The 15,397-nt window shown below is 37.5% G+C and overlaps 1 protein-coding gene across 9 annotated transcripts in view; it reads left to right on the top strand.

Moving 5' to 3' along the window:
* Window positions 1-15,397, top strand: part of LOC126859263 (RNA binding protein fox-1 homolog 2) — a 250,378-nt gene that overhangs the window by 170,923 nt on the left and 64,058 nt on the right. For 7 of the 9 annotated variants that reach the window (XM_050610362.1, XM_050610361.1, XM_050610360.1 and 4 more), the window contains one exon: window positions 12,509-12,601. The exons of the other annotated variants lie outside the window; for them this stretch is intronic. In XM_050610362.1, the coding sequence (XP_050466319.1) occupies window positions 12,509-12,601 (93 nt within the window). The remainder of the gene's footprint in view (window positions 1-12,508; window positions 12,602-15,397) is intronic. 9 annotated transcript variants of the gene reach the window in all.

The raw sequence follows: 15,397 nt of genomic DNA, 5'->3' as shown, positions 1-15,397 counted from the left end.
GTCCCATGTATAATCCGGACGTCCGGTCTGATCTCGCGAAGAATTGCAATTTTAATCTCGCCTTTTAAATATGATTGCGGACGATAATTATCAATTGTGTATAATTATGTCATTATTGATAATTATACTATTGTCTCAGTCGCCGTAATTATTTTGTTAATTAGCAGTTAATTTGATGCTACATAAAGTAACGAGAGGTAGCAATATAAATCATATAATGTTAGTTTACTAAGCTGAATTAAATTTTTATTGGAAAAAGTAATATGTTACATGTCTCGATTATATAACGAGAATAAAATAGATTAGAGTATATACATATTTAATAGCATCTAAGTATATCTGAGATTTTTTTTTTTTTTTGGCAAGAATAAAAGAAGATAAAAGATATTTGCTGTAGAGAGCCTATATCTTTTATATGAAAATTGCGGAAAGTATTTGCAAGAGGAAACATTTTTTCGATAAAATACCTTGAAACTCTCTGGTTCCTCTGATTTTTAAGCTCTGATATTTACTAACATTCCATGTTCCACGATCTCTCAAAGATAAAAAGAGAAAGAGAGAGCGAAAATAAAAAAGTTACATGTACGAAGAGAGAAAGAAAAGAGAGAAAGAGAGAAAGAGAGAGAAAAAAAAAACTCTCATGTCACTTCCATTATCACAAACACACACGCATCCATCGCATCTCTCTTAACTCACCTTTTACACACACACACACACACACACACACACACACACACACACACACACACACACACATATATATATATATAATCTTGAATCTCGTATTGTTTTGTGCGCTTTATATCGCTGTTTGCCAGCTTCGGTCACTTCAAGTTTTCTTCAAATTCCGATCTTTCCGTTCCCGTCCCGAGAGTTTTCCATCCTTTATCGTTTAAGTTTTTCCGTATTTGTGTTCTTTATCTTTCGAGACACACAACGTGGCACACAACGTTGACATACACGATGCATGACACATACGAGACGAGATTAATACAGTTTCAGATGAATCGCCCGTCGTCGACCGTCGTTTTCTGGGATAAATGATATTTTTACTTTTTATTCACGAGTTATTTTTTTCTTTTACAACTACTCGCGGACTATTATTGAACGGATCACGAGCGCTTAATGTTTTGTATTTTTTACGGCGGGAAACTTCATTATTGACGTCGCGGATGTCTATGAAAACCTGTCGGCCAATAGAAGGCGGCATCGCGCTCGTAAAAAGCGTACTTGTGTCGTAACTCCGGTACATTAGTCTCGGGATGCAGCGAGAAGGATGTAGTAAAAACCGTACTCGGCGCGAAGCAGGAACGTCTTTCCGCATGTTAGTTTATTAATCTACAACGAAACGACGTTGTTGAGAAAGAAAACAAGAAGAACACACGCGGAAAAATTTGTCCACAAACAGTTCATTAAATCATTCAAAAGAGAGAGAAATAGAAACGAGAGAGAGAGAGAGAGAGAGAGAGAGAGAGAGAGAGAGAGAGAGAGAGAGAGAAAGTCAAATTTTTTCGTCTTGTCTGCAAGCGAAATATATACACGAAATATTACAGGCCTTTCCGTATTTCTGATCCCGACACCTTGTTTAGCACTCACGCATTATATTGACATAACATATTGATTAATTAATTGTTTGACTTGGTTGTTTATTGAAATATAGCTGTCTTTTCTGGAACACACGCACAGGCTCACACCCGGTCAGCGCGCGAAGTAGTGTTAATATCTTTTCATTCTGTCTTGCTATGTTTCGCACCTCTCTGTTAATTAATTGGGTAATTATTATTATTATTATTGTTATTCTCGTTATGCTATCACTAATTCGCTCATACATACGTCTATATTGACACAGGCATGCGCGCATCAACGCGTACAGCCACACATACAACCAACACACACACACACACACACATATCCACGCAATATATGTACGTACATATGTGCGTACGTAGACACGTTTTTGTCCCGAATGATATCGGTGTGTCGTCTAGGCGTCGTCATTTCGTATTTGCATAATACCAGTAGCTGGTTATCAATTTGATAGTGCAACTTGTGCACCAGGGTTGGTCGAGTTTCATCGTAGATCAGTGGAATCTTTGCATCGAGAGAAGCGTCTTTAAAAGGTGATTTTCGCGAGATCACTGTCGCGTTTAATTCGCTTTCAAGTAAATGTCAAACGTGATTCTTTTTCTAGTAATTGCTTGAGACAAGATTTTCATCTTCCTTTCTTCATTACAAACTTAAATGTGTATTTTACTTCAGCCGCGACATTAAAAATTTATTACGCATTTAAAATATCGACAAACATTAGTATTAATTTTTTATTTAATTGTTAATGTATATTGTTATTAATTATATGATTGCTAATTATTTTCTTGACTCTCGCAGCACCTTTTCAAGGACTCTTCCGTTTGCAATTACGATCCGTAGCTACATACAGTAGACAGATCTCCGTTTTACGTACTAACCTTATCTTGAGGGCAAGGAATGATTATTAACACAATTACTTTTTAACGCGAATCGGAAGATATTATTCTCTTACGGGGCACGATCGCAAGCGCTGCTGCTGCTGCAAGTGTGTATGCGGGATTATTTAATAAGTAGGCTTCCTTTTTTTTTTCACGAGTAACTGGAGTTCGTGCACGTATCGGATGTATAATATATATATATATATAAATATCTTTCCTTTATTTATTTATTTTTTTTTTTCCTTTCACATCCAAGCTTGCATGGGCAGTCACGTTTGTCAGGGGCGCGCGATATAATCGCCGCCTTAACGGAATGATCACACCTTGTAAGTAGAAATAACGAGCGCCGTGGTAACAGGAACCGGCTAAATATGAGCCTTTTACTTACTGCGGATCAGCACGCACCTTTTTCGTAGCCTTTTTCGTGATGATTGCAGCACTGCGCCGAAAGACAGAGATGTGTGCCTGGCCGATATTTCGCGAGTACTTGCGATTACACCTCGCGAGACACTCGCGTCACAATTTCCGATTAACATTCCCTTTTTTATTATGACCCCAAAAAATAATCGAGAATAATTTCTCATTAATTAATGTAACGCAGATTAAATCTCAAACTATCAGCTGTTTCGCGCTTTTTTTACCCGCATATTATTCGCGTGTCTTTCATCGTCGTTTGATGCAACAAGTCGAATATGTAACGAGAAGTATAAAAATTTCCGCGAATCCCTGTCTCTGTGTATTACCTTCCTGAGCGATGAATGAAAGAGAGAGAGACATGTGCGCGCGCGCGCGCGCGCACGCTGTCACCCTGCAGAAACTGTTACTTCACGTCGCAATTAAACCTCCACTACTATATTAGGGCAAGTGCGGTAATTAATCACAGCCGCGGAGAAGCAATTAGTCATCCTGGGAATTGCATCCGCCTTGCCGGCGTCTTCTTTACTGCGTTCCGCGTTCGAGTATATATCTATCGGCGCGGGACTTCGATGCTCGCGCGTCACTCGCAGTTCGAGTCGTGTAATTTAGATCCAATTACGTACCAAAGTCCCTTAATACTAATAGATACACGTAACGTAAATCTTCCTTTATCGATGTTCCCTTCCTTTTTTTCGCGTACCGCCTTATACCTACGTTCTAAATGTATTCAGCCGCACGGCTGTTAGCGTCGATTTTGTCATTAAGGAAAGTCGTACAGGGGTGTAAAACCTTAATATACAAGCGAGAAGTATATTGAGAGAGGTAATTAGCCTGAGTCGAGCGGCGCTTACAAAATATCGCGATAGCCCAACCTTGAGAACGCGACTTCATCGCGCGAATTTATCCTGATTTTAATCTCATGGGCGTAATATCGAAATACTCGGCACGTACTCTACTTACTACTATTATCGGATTTGCCTTGTGTGCCGAGAATACAGTCATTGTGTGCGCGAATATTCAAACCGCAAGCTACTTAATTTAAAGACATTCGTGCAAATTCCTACCATCCTGTAGGCCTCCTCTATTCAGTGCACTTTTGAAGAAAATATTCCTATGAACTATATGATAATCAATTCACTTTCACAGTATTATCCGTATTATATTCCACAATATTATCCCTATTTCAAGAATTATTTAATAATTTGATTCTAATTGATAAATGAGAACCGATACATTAACCATTTAATTATATTTTTTTTAAATAAGTGTAAATTTTGTTTTATATACGAAGAAACAGAGAGAAATAGTTGAATTATTTTATTTTTTGCTAAAAAAAAATTAGATTGGAGGAAAGTATTGAGAAACTTCTTCACGCGCGTTTCTCTTCCGATACATTTCGCAGGAAATACATTCTCGCTATTATCGATATCGACTGTGAAAATATTCATGTAATGACGAAACACGCATCGTTAGTCGGTCTGAAAGTCGATAAGAGCTCAGGGCGACCTTATTGTTATGGGTGCGAACGATAAAAGCGAACGAATGCGCGCGGCTGTTTTCTACGCGAGAGAGAATTTTTGCGATGGAGGAAACGGCAAGGAGAGAGGGTGGAAAATGTTCCTTAATCAAAAGGGTGCAAATTGCGCTCTCAAGTACTCTGTTAGTCTCTGCTCGACACTGAAACTTTTTTACGACGACGCGACGTGAAAAGAAGGAAATTCTTCTCAATCAAAGGCGCTTCCAGCCGCGACATCCGATTGCCATTAATGACATTTGTCCGCTCTTTGACAAACGTTCGGCTGTGATTAAGCCAGGATACGCACGCTCGATCAGCCATACAATGGACCGTATTAATGGCATAGGCAGATACATACGAACTTGTCATGCTCCTTCCATTTGGCATCGCGAAGCGAAGCTATATCCCGTCATCTGTCTGTTCGGCCGTTGCGTTCACATGGCTGATAATTCCTAAATCATCGTAAACGCATAGGATTATATTTGTACAAAACAATTTGTGAAGCAAAAATTTTCTTACGAATTTTATTAAATACTATGAGATATCTGAATATGATTAATAGATAAGAATACAGTTTGTTTAGATCCTTTGTTATACCTCTTTCTAAAAATTTTCTATGTAATAAAGAATACTATGGATTTTTATTTTGTTTATAATAAGGATATTTCGTTTATTTTCAATTTTTCATGCAAAGATATATATTTATATTATATTATTTATTTACTGTGAATGTTGCGCATCTTTAATATAAAAAAGAATAATACTTATTTCATCTGATTATATAAATATTTTTAATAAAGAAAAGATTATAACATATTTCTTTTATATTTACATCAGATTAATTATTTTTATATCGCATAGTTCCGGTGGGCATTAAAATATCGTTAGGAAAATTAAATCTGATTGAAAAACGATTCAAATAAAACTTTTTTAATTCTTGAATATTAAATATTTTGATGAAATGATGATTATATGAAAAGCCATATGCACCGACATTGAGGATAAAAGATTTAACAGTAGACCGAACATAAATAATGTAGCCGCCAAAATCTGTGCAAATTTTTACCTCGTTCTGTAGCTTGAGCTTGCGCTTATTTCAGGACCAATCATTTTTTATTCGCTTTATAAAATATCGACCAGACATCAACTGTCGCATGACGATCACGAGTTATATGGAAATGGGATGCTGAGTGTATTGACATCAACGCATTGTACTTCAATATTCTCGGCAAAATTGGCGGAGTCGTTAAACAGGCGCGACCGCAAAAATCGAACTTGGCCTTTTGACACCGCATCCGGTGCTTCCCATAAGTGTTCTCGATTTCGCAGAATTTCGACATTCGTCTTCTTGCGTTTGGTTTTAGCGGCTCGACATTCCGTATAATTAATCGATCGCGTTTCGCGCAACTACGATCGTATTCGTTATTATTGCGATATACATATTTTATTGCGATTAGCGGCTGCGAAAATCGGCCGTTATTGTCGGCTGATTAATGAGCATTTTCTCGCAGTCGACGCTCAATTAACACATTGCTTCCTGTTTTTACAAGACAACGAATGTCCATTCATATCTCGCAGATTTAATAATTGAATGCAGGCAGCTTCCGCAGCTCACATTAATTTGGCTAATTCGTAAGTCGTAAGTCATGATTAGATATTAAAGGTGTGATATATATATATATAGACAAAATGATAGAAAAAGGGAAATTTAATGTTGAAAATAATCAATAACGTGCAATTTTCTCTGTATTTTTGTACTTGTTATTTCTATCGTGCGAAGTATATGTGATGTCTAATCGATATTTTATAGAGCGAATATAGAATGGCTGGTCCTGAAATAAGCGCAAACCCAAGCTGCGACGAGATAAAAATTCGCGCAAATTTTGCGGCTACATTATTTTGAATCCGCAATGTAGCGTGTAAGATGATCATCTATGCGGGGCATACTAATTATATGGCTGGGCGTATCAGTAGTTGTTTCCGCGAATATATGTGCTTAATTGTCGGTTTTTATTTTAAAGAAGGCCGTGGTCTCTTTGATATGAACCCTGATTAATCCGCGCGACTTCGTTAAACAGGCCACCCTGAAACAGATTGATGACTCGCTGAAACGCGCGAACTATTTGCGCGTATTCACAATTTTTAGCGAAACCGAAACTACGAACAATTATGGCAAATGATGTCGTAACGGTATTAATTATCGAGGTATTAATTATATTAATTATTGAGGAGGCACATTAATATTCGACTCTTTTGTGAAGTTTGAATAGTTGTTACATTTACAAAGTTCATCTCGATTGCAGTTTTGTCTTTTAAAATTGATTATAGCAATTATTACAACGTTCGTTATTTCTTTACGTATTATAAAGCTTTCTACTTCATCATCTCAAAAGTTTGCTTTATTAATTACTTTTATACTTTAATGAAGATTGTTAAGAGGACTAATGCTAGAACTTATAATTATATGACACTGTTATAAAAGATATACTTATCGCGTTACGCGAGGATTAAGTATGCTTTGCTATACGAAATTGTCGAAAATTAATAAACGTTTATTTCATTATAAGTCATCATAATTTTCCTCGTACGTCGCGTTTGCGTCAGTGGAAACGAAGCAGCAGGGTACGTACGCTTTGTATCGCTTATTTAAAGAAGATCCGCGGTATGGATTCGCGGAGGATTAATTTCCTTGGTGCTTGTGTGCGCTCTCGCGGCGTGCACGCCAGCTGCAATTTTCCGAAGCTCGATAAGAGCTTAAGGAAGTTTTCGGTCTAGGATCACGATCTCTCCTCGTCACGAGAACACGGAGCTTGACGTAAGAAATACGAGCGGCCACCGCGCTCTGCTGATTTTAGCTCGCGTTTACGTTCGTGGAAATTACTGTGAAAAGAAAAAGAAGCTCCGGCGAGAGATCTTTACTACACGATACATTCGCGTACGGCCTTCCTTTTGCGATCGGGATAGCGGACGAGCTCAAAGTTTTTCTGTAAATTATGACATAGATGTTACACGAAATATCGCCGGGTATATTGTTCCGGATCGGGATAATAAATTTTTTTCAATCTTTCACATTAATTTGATTTTATTATTTTGTTTTTTACTCCGATGTAGTAATTTTGATTTTATAATTTGCGATAAATTATAATAAAGTCAAAGTACATTTGAAAATTATTACGCGAAATTTTTTATTTATCGATACCGATTACCGCTTTTAGACAAGTGCAACAAAGTGCAACGTAAATTATAGAGTTAGACCGTATAAAATTCTAAAAATATAAAATTTTATTAAAATGTAATCTTTGTAAATATCGATCTATAATTTTCGAACATGTGAAATTGACATAAATTGACATAAATGAGAAAGTTTTAATCGAATACTTATCTAAATATCTAAATCATTCTTTCGTTTAAATCAAGCTTTTATATCATGCTTTTAGATTTTCAGCGAAAATCACAGAATCTTATGATTCGAAAATCTATTCAGAGAAATGCTCGTGCACAGTTAAATTACGGATTTCGATAGATTTTCTCGTATCAAACAGATATTACGGTAATGATATTCTCATAATGGTCAAATATGATTTGAATATTACATAATCTCTCTTCTCCTCCGCGTGCCTCGACACCGCGATTATACTAAAGTGTTAAATGAGAAGCAGTTCGCCGCATTGCATCCTTTTTTGAAAACTGTTAACGATCCAAAGTAGATTCATGGTTATGCGGCGGAGAAATCGTTGCAATGGATATGCAAATAAATCCTAGCGCGATTTGAACAGGATCATGTTTTTTGTTCTCGAATCCTGAAAATATCAGCACGATAATTGACATTATGATAATTTCCCATACATCATCGTTGCGTACACGAGTAGCCAGCACGGACGAGAGCAACAATGAAAGTTAAATTGTCGTGTATTGTGATTTTATTGAAGTATCGTCGATTCGCAAACATTTTGTGAACAAATATTAACCAAGACCTTTTGCGCAGAAAGCTCTAGAAATTTTTTAGATTACATAATAAGAAAGAAAAAGAAAAATATGTTTAAAATTTGAGACATCGTGAATTTGAAATGATATTTCTGAAATACAGAAATTTGTAGTTTTTAGTGGATTATGTCACGATATGTCACATATCATATTTTATTAATTCTTCAATTAATTCCAATAAGGACTTGCTAATTCTATCAAGATATATTAGTATCCATTTATATCGCAAATACATGCATAGAGATTTAATTTTATACACTAATGCCTTTTCTGCGATGTTATAAAGATAAAACAAAGAACATAAGACGCCTCGTATTTTTATCTTTTTTTTTTCTACGTGCATCTCACTTTAATTACATTTCGACAAGAAGTATGGATTTATATCGTAATTATGGGCATTAAATACACTTTACTTAGAGCGATGAGGGTTGAAAAACATCCAGCCGTGTCAACATTCTGCGATACCTGTGCAAAGAGTCCGACCGCGTTGTTAATTATTCGCTCCGATCTCCGTTGTCCTGCGACATCGTTCTCCATTTCCGGTTACAAAGGAATCTACCGTGTATATCTTCTCTGTTTGGATCTAGTTAACTCTGCGAGAGACGGTCCCTTTCGCGACAATAATTGATACTGTTATATGTTGAAACGCGCGTTATACTCGAACGAGACCTCTAACTGTAATTTAACTGCGCGTTTGACGCTTGTTAATGGAATGTTAGCAATTCATTGATCTACGTATAATTCTTGGGTTAGCTTTGAGAAGCGTTTCCTCGCGTTTTCCTTCAAAATTCAAAACTGTTTTCGGTCGCTTTTCTACTCAAATTTATTATTTAATAACGAGTGGCAGCTGTCGTTTAAAAGAATTACGAGGCTATGATGAAGCACTCGATTGCGCTTATTAAAGAACTCTGTAAACTTGAACGGACTGTCTAAAAATATTGCAGACAGGACTTTTTCGTGCTCGCACACGTAGCTTCAGTTTTCTCACGTTCTCGACTCATAAATCGCATTTTCCGCGTTGTTCCGAGGAACAGACGGTATTCTTCGTCGTTGATTAGAAAACTTTGCCATCGCCGGCCGAGCAGACGTCGTGCTTGATTTGGCTTTAATGCCATCTTTTGCGGCAACAGCCGCGGAGCTCGTAACCGCTTCTAACAACAGCTTCATCGCTCGAAGAGAACGAAACGGATGGCGCGAGCGAAGGACAGCGAAGAAACTCGATTATCTCGCCGTTCTTTTTCACTCGCTAACCAGCGAAGAAGCTGCCATTCCGTTAATTCGATTTGCTCCGAACTTCGATTAAATCCTTTTAACGATGAAAGCCTTCGCGATTTCGATCTAGCACTTATGAGACGGATATTAAAGATCGTACACTACGGAATTTACGCGAATGTAGGGCGCAGCATTATTTAGACATAATTGTGTATTTCTTTCTGTCTTGAGTCGTATAGGAGAAATAATTGAGTGATTTAACTCGTATGATTTTTGAGAGAACTTTCGTTCATGAATAAAATTCATACTAATCTCTATGTAAAATGATGGCGTAGGACAGCATGATCGATGGTATTTTCCTTTAATATATGTAATGTCGGTATTCAAGCACAGTTTCGATATAAAGTCATGTTTAAGGAATAGTAAGTCATATTTTAAGGATAATATGTCATCTTGATAATATCGACAAGGTGTTATCATAGCGAAATGTCTGGTTGAAATTGATATCCTTTGGCAGCGCAATCGATCACGATTGTTCCTTCGCGATCGCTTATGCGTTTATATGTCAAAATTTTACGCTAGACATTATTATTTGTTTAATTCTACGATAATCGTAAACCGTCTACACCGTAGCAACCTGCGAAAACGTTTATTAGGCAGATTGTACATTCGTAGTTTCACAACCCGCGTCTTTGATAATATTCAGTAACTTTGTGCGAAAACCAGAGGGAACTTATGACGTGATAACGTAAGGAACAAAACCGACGGTGAGTTATCGCAGGGCGATATCTTATGGTAGCCACATTTTAGGGGGGAAACTTGACTGTGCTCGCACAAGCAGTGCAATCGATCGTGCCCTTCCTTGACAGCAATCATGTTCTTCCGCGACGCAAGATAGCGTGCGGTCGTGATACGTGCAATATCTCTCTCTCTCTCTCTCTCTCTCTCTCTCTCTCTCTCTCTCTCTAGGAAATTCGCCATTCAATGCACCATTCCGTTTTATATTCGCCGCGATATCGCCGCGTATATATTGAACTCTATTGAAGTCTCTTGGTACCCTTCTCGACGGCACCACCCTCGATTCTAATCTTTTTACGCCTCCCACGCAATTTCCCGTCGTCGTCTTTCGCAGCGACGATGAAAATTCTTAACACATAGACGGAAACACACATATACACATGTACAACACGTCTTGTTCGCCTTATCCCTCACACTCTCCTTTACGCGTGTCTAACTTTGTTCCCTTCTGATTAAATTTTATTATTTTTTTTTTTTTTTGTAATTTTTTCGTACACGCACCTCTCGATACAAGCAAGAGTCTTTAATGATATGACGATGACCGTGGTATGACATGATACGATATGATATGATATGATAATGAGATGATTAATGTGACCATGATTTTCTTACCATGATTTTTATATCTACTTATTTGTTGCACGTTGTTTGGTGCGTCTCCGTAAGCAGTATGAGGCGCTCGCAGATCCTCTGGTCGTCGACATTTCGAAAAAGTGTTCCTATCCTATAAAAAGACAGAGATAGAAATAACGAGGAATTCGACGCGACGCGAATGTGTGATCCGCGTGATTTTTTTAAATATTTTAAAAGCGTCTCTCGACCCTTCCGAAACCTTTGACTCGACAAAATTGGACGTTTTGTATGAACTGCAATTTTTTTACTGTGCAAATTATTTAGATTAACATTAAAATATATATAATAACAATATATTAATTAAAATTTCTTGATAAGATTATAAATATTAAGGACAATTGAATTAAATTAAACAAGTTTCTTTAATTTAATATTTTTTATTACTTTTTAATATCTACGTTTTAAAGATACTCTCTATGTGACATTTAATAATAAAAAGTGTATTAATAATCGCTAATTATATTTTTCTGAACTTGATTCGATTATTTTGTATTAATGATAGTTTTTATTTCCTGGTATTACTGAATGTCATGGAATTTTAGTTTCATTGTAAAAGTCTTTGAAAAAATAAAATGTAAATTATAAAATATCAGTAGCAGATTACATCTATCAATGTCCATTTTCATGATAATTAAATAAAAGAAGAGCGAGATAAATGAAGAAAAATCCACCAAACTCTCTGCCGTATCAAGGAAGCCTCGGAAATTAATTAAAGCGTGCCTCGCGAAATATAACGACCGATTCAGAGAAAGAGAGGCAGAGAGAGAGAGATGATTATTGTGCATCAAAGAAATAAATAAGTCCGCCATCGAGGGTGATGGAAGGATTCAAAGAGAGAGAGAGAGAGAGAGAGAGAGAGAGAGAGAGAAGCACAAAGAAGCTGGCCGATGTCGCCTGCGGCAGAGCGGAAGAATCGAGCTCTCTTCTATCTAGTTTTCGATGGAAGATCAATCTCCATTCAGAATCCTCGTTTATACACAATATTCGAAAATCTGTCGAGAAATTAGAAGCATAAAGACAAAAAATATTTATCCTATACCTTCTGATAACGTGTGAATCTTGAATGTTTTTTCACGCGAGTTTAACATCTGTCTAAGTAAAAATTCTTATATTTTGATAAATATAATGCAGTATATAATAATATATGACATATAACACCAACGGGAACGCGCTCTCTTTTCCGTTTTATTTAAATGAATGAGATCGTCGTGACACGAAAGAATGGGTAAATTCTCTCTTTCCCCGATATCGCGCCCCGGCGATCTCCTTCGGAGTATCCCCACGTATGTACACTTCCCCCTTCCTATATAGCGTGTACATATATTATACGTGATATAGAACGTGATATAGTAAGCGCGCGCGTATTATATGTGCACGCGCGCGCAAAGACGAAATGTCGGCCCAGCCAGTCGGCTTTTTGCGAAGCGCTGGCAGTCTGTAAGTTGAGTTTAATGCATGTTGTTTTGTCTGTCCTTGCATGCAGGGATTCGGTTTTGTAACATTCGCAAATAGTGCTGACGCGGACCGGGCACGTGAGAGGCTACACGGCACCGTGGTTGAGGGCAGAAAGATTGAGGTGTGCATGAACTTTCTTATACTTAAATATATATATATATATATATATATATATATATATATATATATACATACATATATATATATACATCGCCATATATTAATCCATTTCGTATAGATGTGTTTTCTTTCAGGAAAGTCGAATGGGCGCATTTAAAAATGCGCGCACTCGCCGTGACATAAAGCGGCGATCACCATATAAAATTCGACTTGTTCGATCTCACGATAAATTTACAATACACTTATTTTCTTCTTATAACACAAATTTTTCGTTGAGTAAATATGGTGTTCGCCCAATAGTTTTAAATCAGACTCTTCGAGCCGACGAATGTCCATCTTTCGCACCCGTCGCGATTGTAAATGTTTCTTCATCACTGATCGGCTCATAATTAATGATATGTGCAAAAAACTATAATTAATTTATTGACGTTAATATCTCAGTTTATTATGAATATTTTCTGCTTGTATTTTGGAATACAAAAATTGTCAAAGATGGACACGCGCGTGCGATCCGAAGACTGTAGATGTAAGAAACTTAGAATTAAATTGTGATACGATCGAGACATCGGACTGGCGAGACGTAATCGTAGATCACCGTTTTGCGCAAAACAGCTACGATTCGAGATATCGACAATCCGTCTCTCGCGATTCGACGGAGCCTTTTGTCCGGGAGAGCGAGCGAGCGAGCGAGCGAGTGAGAGAGAGAGAGAGAGAGAGAGAGAGAGAGAGAGGGGGGGGCTAGATTGGTAATTAACCAAACGCGAGGTAATTCGTGGGCTCTAGAATAGAGAGTTGAATTGTACGAAGAGGCGGGGAGGCGGGGAGTCAAGAGTAAGAGATTTCTCTCATGGCCTGGATCAAGCTGATTGATGGCCATTCGATTGGATCGACGAGTAGCGCGCGAGCCACCGATTGGTGAGCCTCGATCTCCGTTCGAGAGCCTCGAATGATCAACAAGTTCTCTTTTCGATTGACCGCCGGCCACTTGGTCGGTGAAAATCGATATAGGAGAGAAAGTCCTTCTCGTTGGGCGATTTATCTGCGAGTCATTTCGTATATTTGCCTTTTTTCTTTTTCCATCGCAATACGCTATCTTATTGATTCTTGAAACGTGCGCGCTTATACATATAAAGTAAAGATTTGCAGTAAAAATTTATTTCATTAGTGTATCTTGAGCTCGGAAATTATCTTTGCGTAGACATCGAACTAACTGTATTCCACTCGATCGAATTACGCATGAATTTGATAAAGCTCCGTCGGATCGATTGGAGGATAAACGAGGCGATAAAATATGGCAATGATTGTGTCGAAAAGTAATAGACTTCATACTTTCATATCATGTTTTAAATAGAAAGATATAACATTAATAATGAAATAAATTAATTGATAAATTTAATCTGATAAACTAATTGTTAATTAATAATTTATTTATTTATCTTATCTCGTGATTATTAATTTGTAATTAAAAATGGTTATACATAGCGCGTAATAAATTTGTTCTTGTTGCACTGAAAATCTTGACAGCTTTCAGTTTCGATCATCGCACATGGCTTTCATAGCTCTCGGCTGTCACCGCGATAACCGCAGCATCTGCTGCGTCGATGCTGATACCAAACAACAACGGTTTAGCCTAATTGAACAATTCGATTAGTTATCTTCTCGTGGCGGCCGAAGCAGCTCTCATACACGTCGCATTAACCATCGTTTTAGTTTCATTTAATTGACAAACGCGCCTCTGAAATACAAGCCTTTAATATTAGCCGTAAATACGCGAATCGAGAATCTTTCGATTGTCTCTGTATCTATTTCAATTAAAATTTAATATCTCGGTAAAGCTAATGAGAAGATTTGTCGTCGTCTATTTCTTTCTTCTCTCCATGCTTTGAAAGGATTGTTGAAAGAACGACGCGCGAGGGAAATTGCTTCCGAGAAGATCCGCCGCCGCGTCCTCCTCTGTCGTCATTATATAGCTTTTCGGACGTAATAGGATTATATTCTTAAATCACGGTCAGTGATTACTTCTTCGGATTTGTTCCGATTCGATAGTGACGTCTCTGTTTGATTAGGAGGTTTTTCTTACGGCAATTTTAATGATTCAATTAAAGCTTGAAAATCCAAATCTTTTAATAAACGATTCGTAAGATCGTCCAAATTTTTGAAGCAAAAATTTCATTAAACGCGGATGCATTTCTTTATTAAATTATCAAACAAAATTTCTAGTGACAAATGTCGAAAATAATGAAACGAAATATCGTTGCCAATCTTCTCGCCTCGAGAATCCTCGAGTCATACCCAAAGCGAAAAAGAGACGCATCGGGATTGCTTGCCAACGCGGATTTGGAACGTCATAATTTAAAGTCTTCGAACGTTTTAAATTCTTGTTTGCATTACTGTCATTCCCAATTTGAGAACGATCTTGTTCAAAGAACAAGAAACGGAAAGAGATTCGCGTTGGCGGTGCCTCGGATGCAAAATGAACAAAGTTGAAGGGGTGGACGCGCTCGAAACAATGCGATCGTCGAACAAGTAAACGAACCGCATACAAAGGAGCTGGAAAATCCGCTAGTTGAACAATCCCGCCCGTTGTGTAGCTGGTTCGGCTACTATAAAAAACAAAGTAACCGAAAGCGAAGCAAAATAACGAACAATCGCTAAATATGGTTGTAACTCACGCAGATCTCCTGTTGTTCTATAGAGAGCTTCTGCGCGAGAGAATAAAGAAATAGAAAAAAAGCGAGTGAAAGAGACTCGAGAATAGTTGATTGAAAAATCTGAGAGAGCGAGCGATAGAGAAAAA

This window comes from Cataglyphis hispanica, chromosome 3, assembly GCF_021464435.1.
Source record: "Cataglyphis hispanica isolate Lineage 1 chromosome 3, ULB_Chis1_1.0, whole genome shotgun sequence".
Taxonomy (NCBI): Eukaryota; Metazoa; Arthropoda; class Insecta; order Hymenoptera; family Formicidae; genus Cataglyphis; species Cataglyphis hispanica.
Note: the sequence above shows the minus strand (reverse complement) of the source record. Positions and strands in the feature narration are given on the sequence as shown.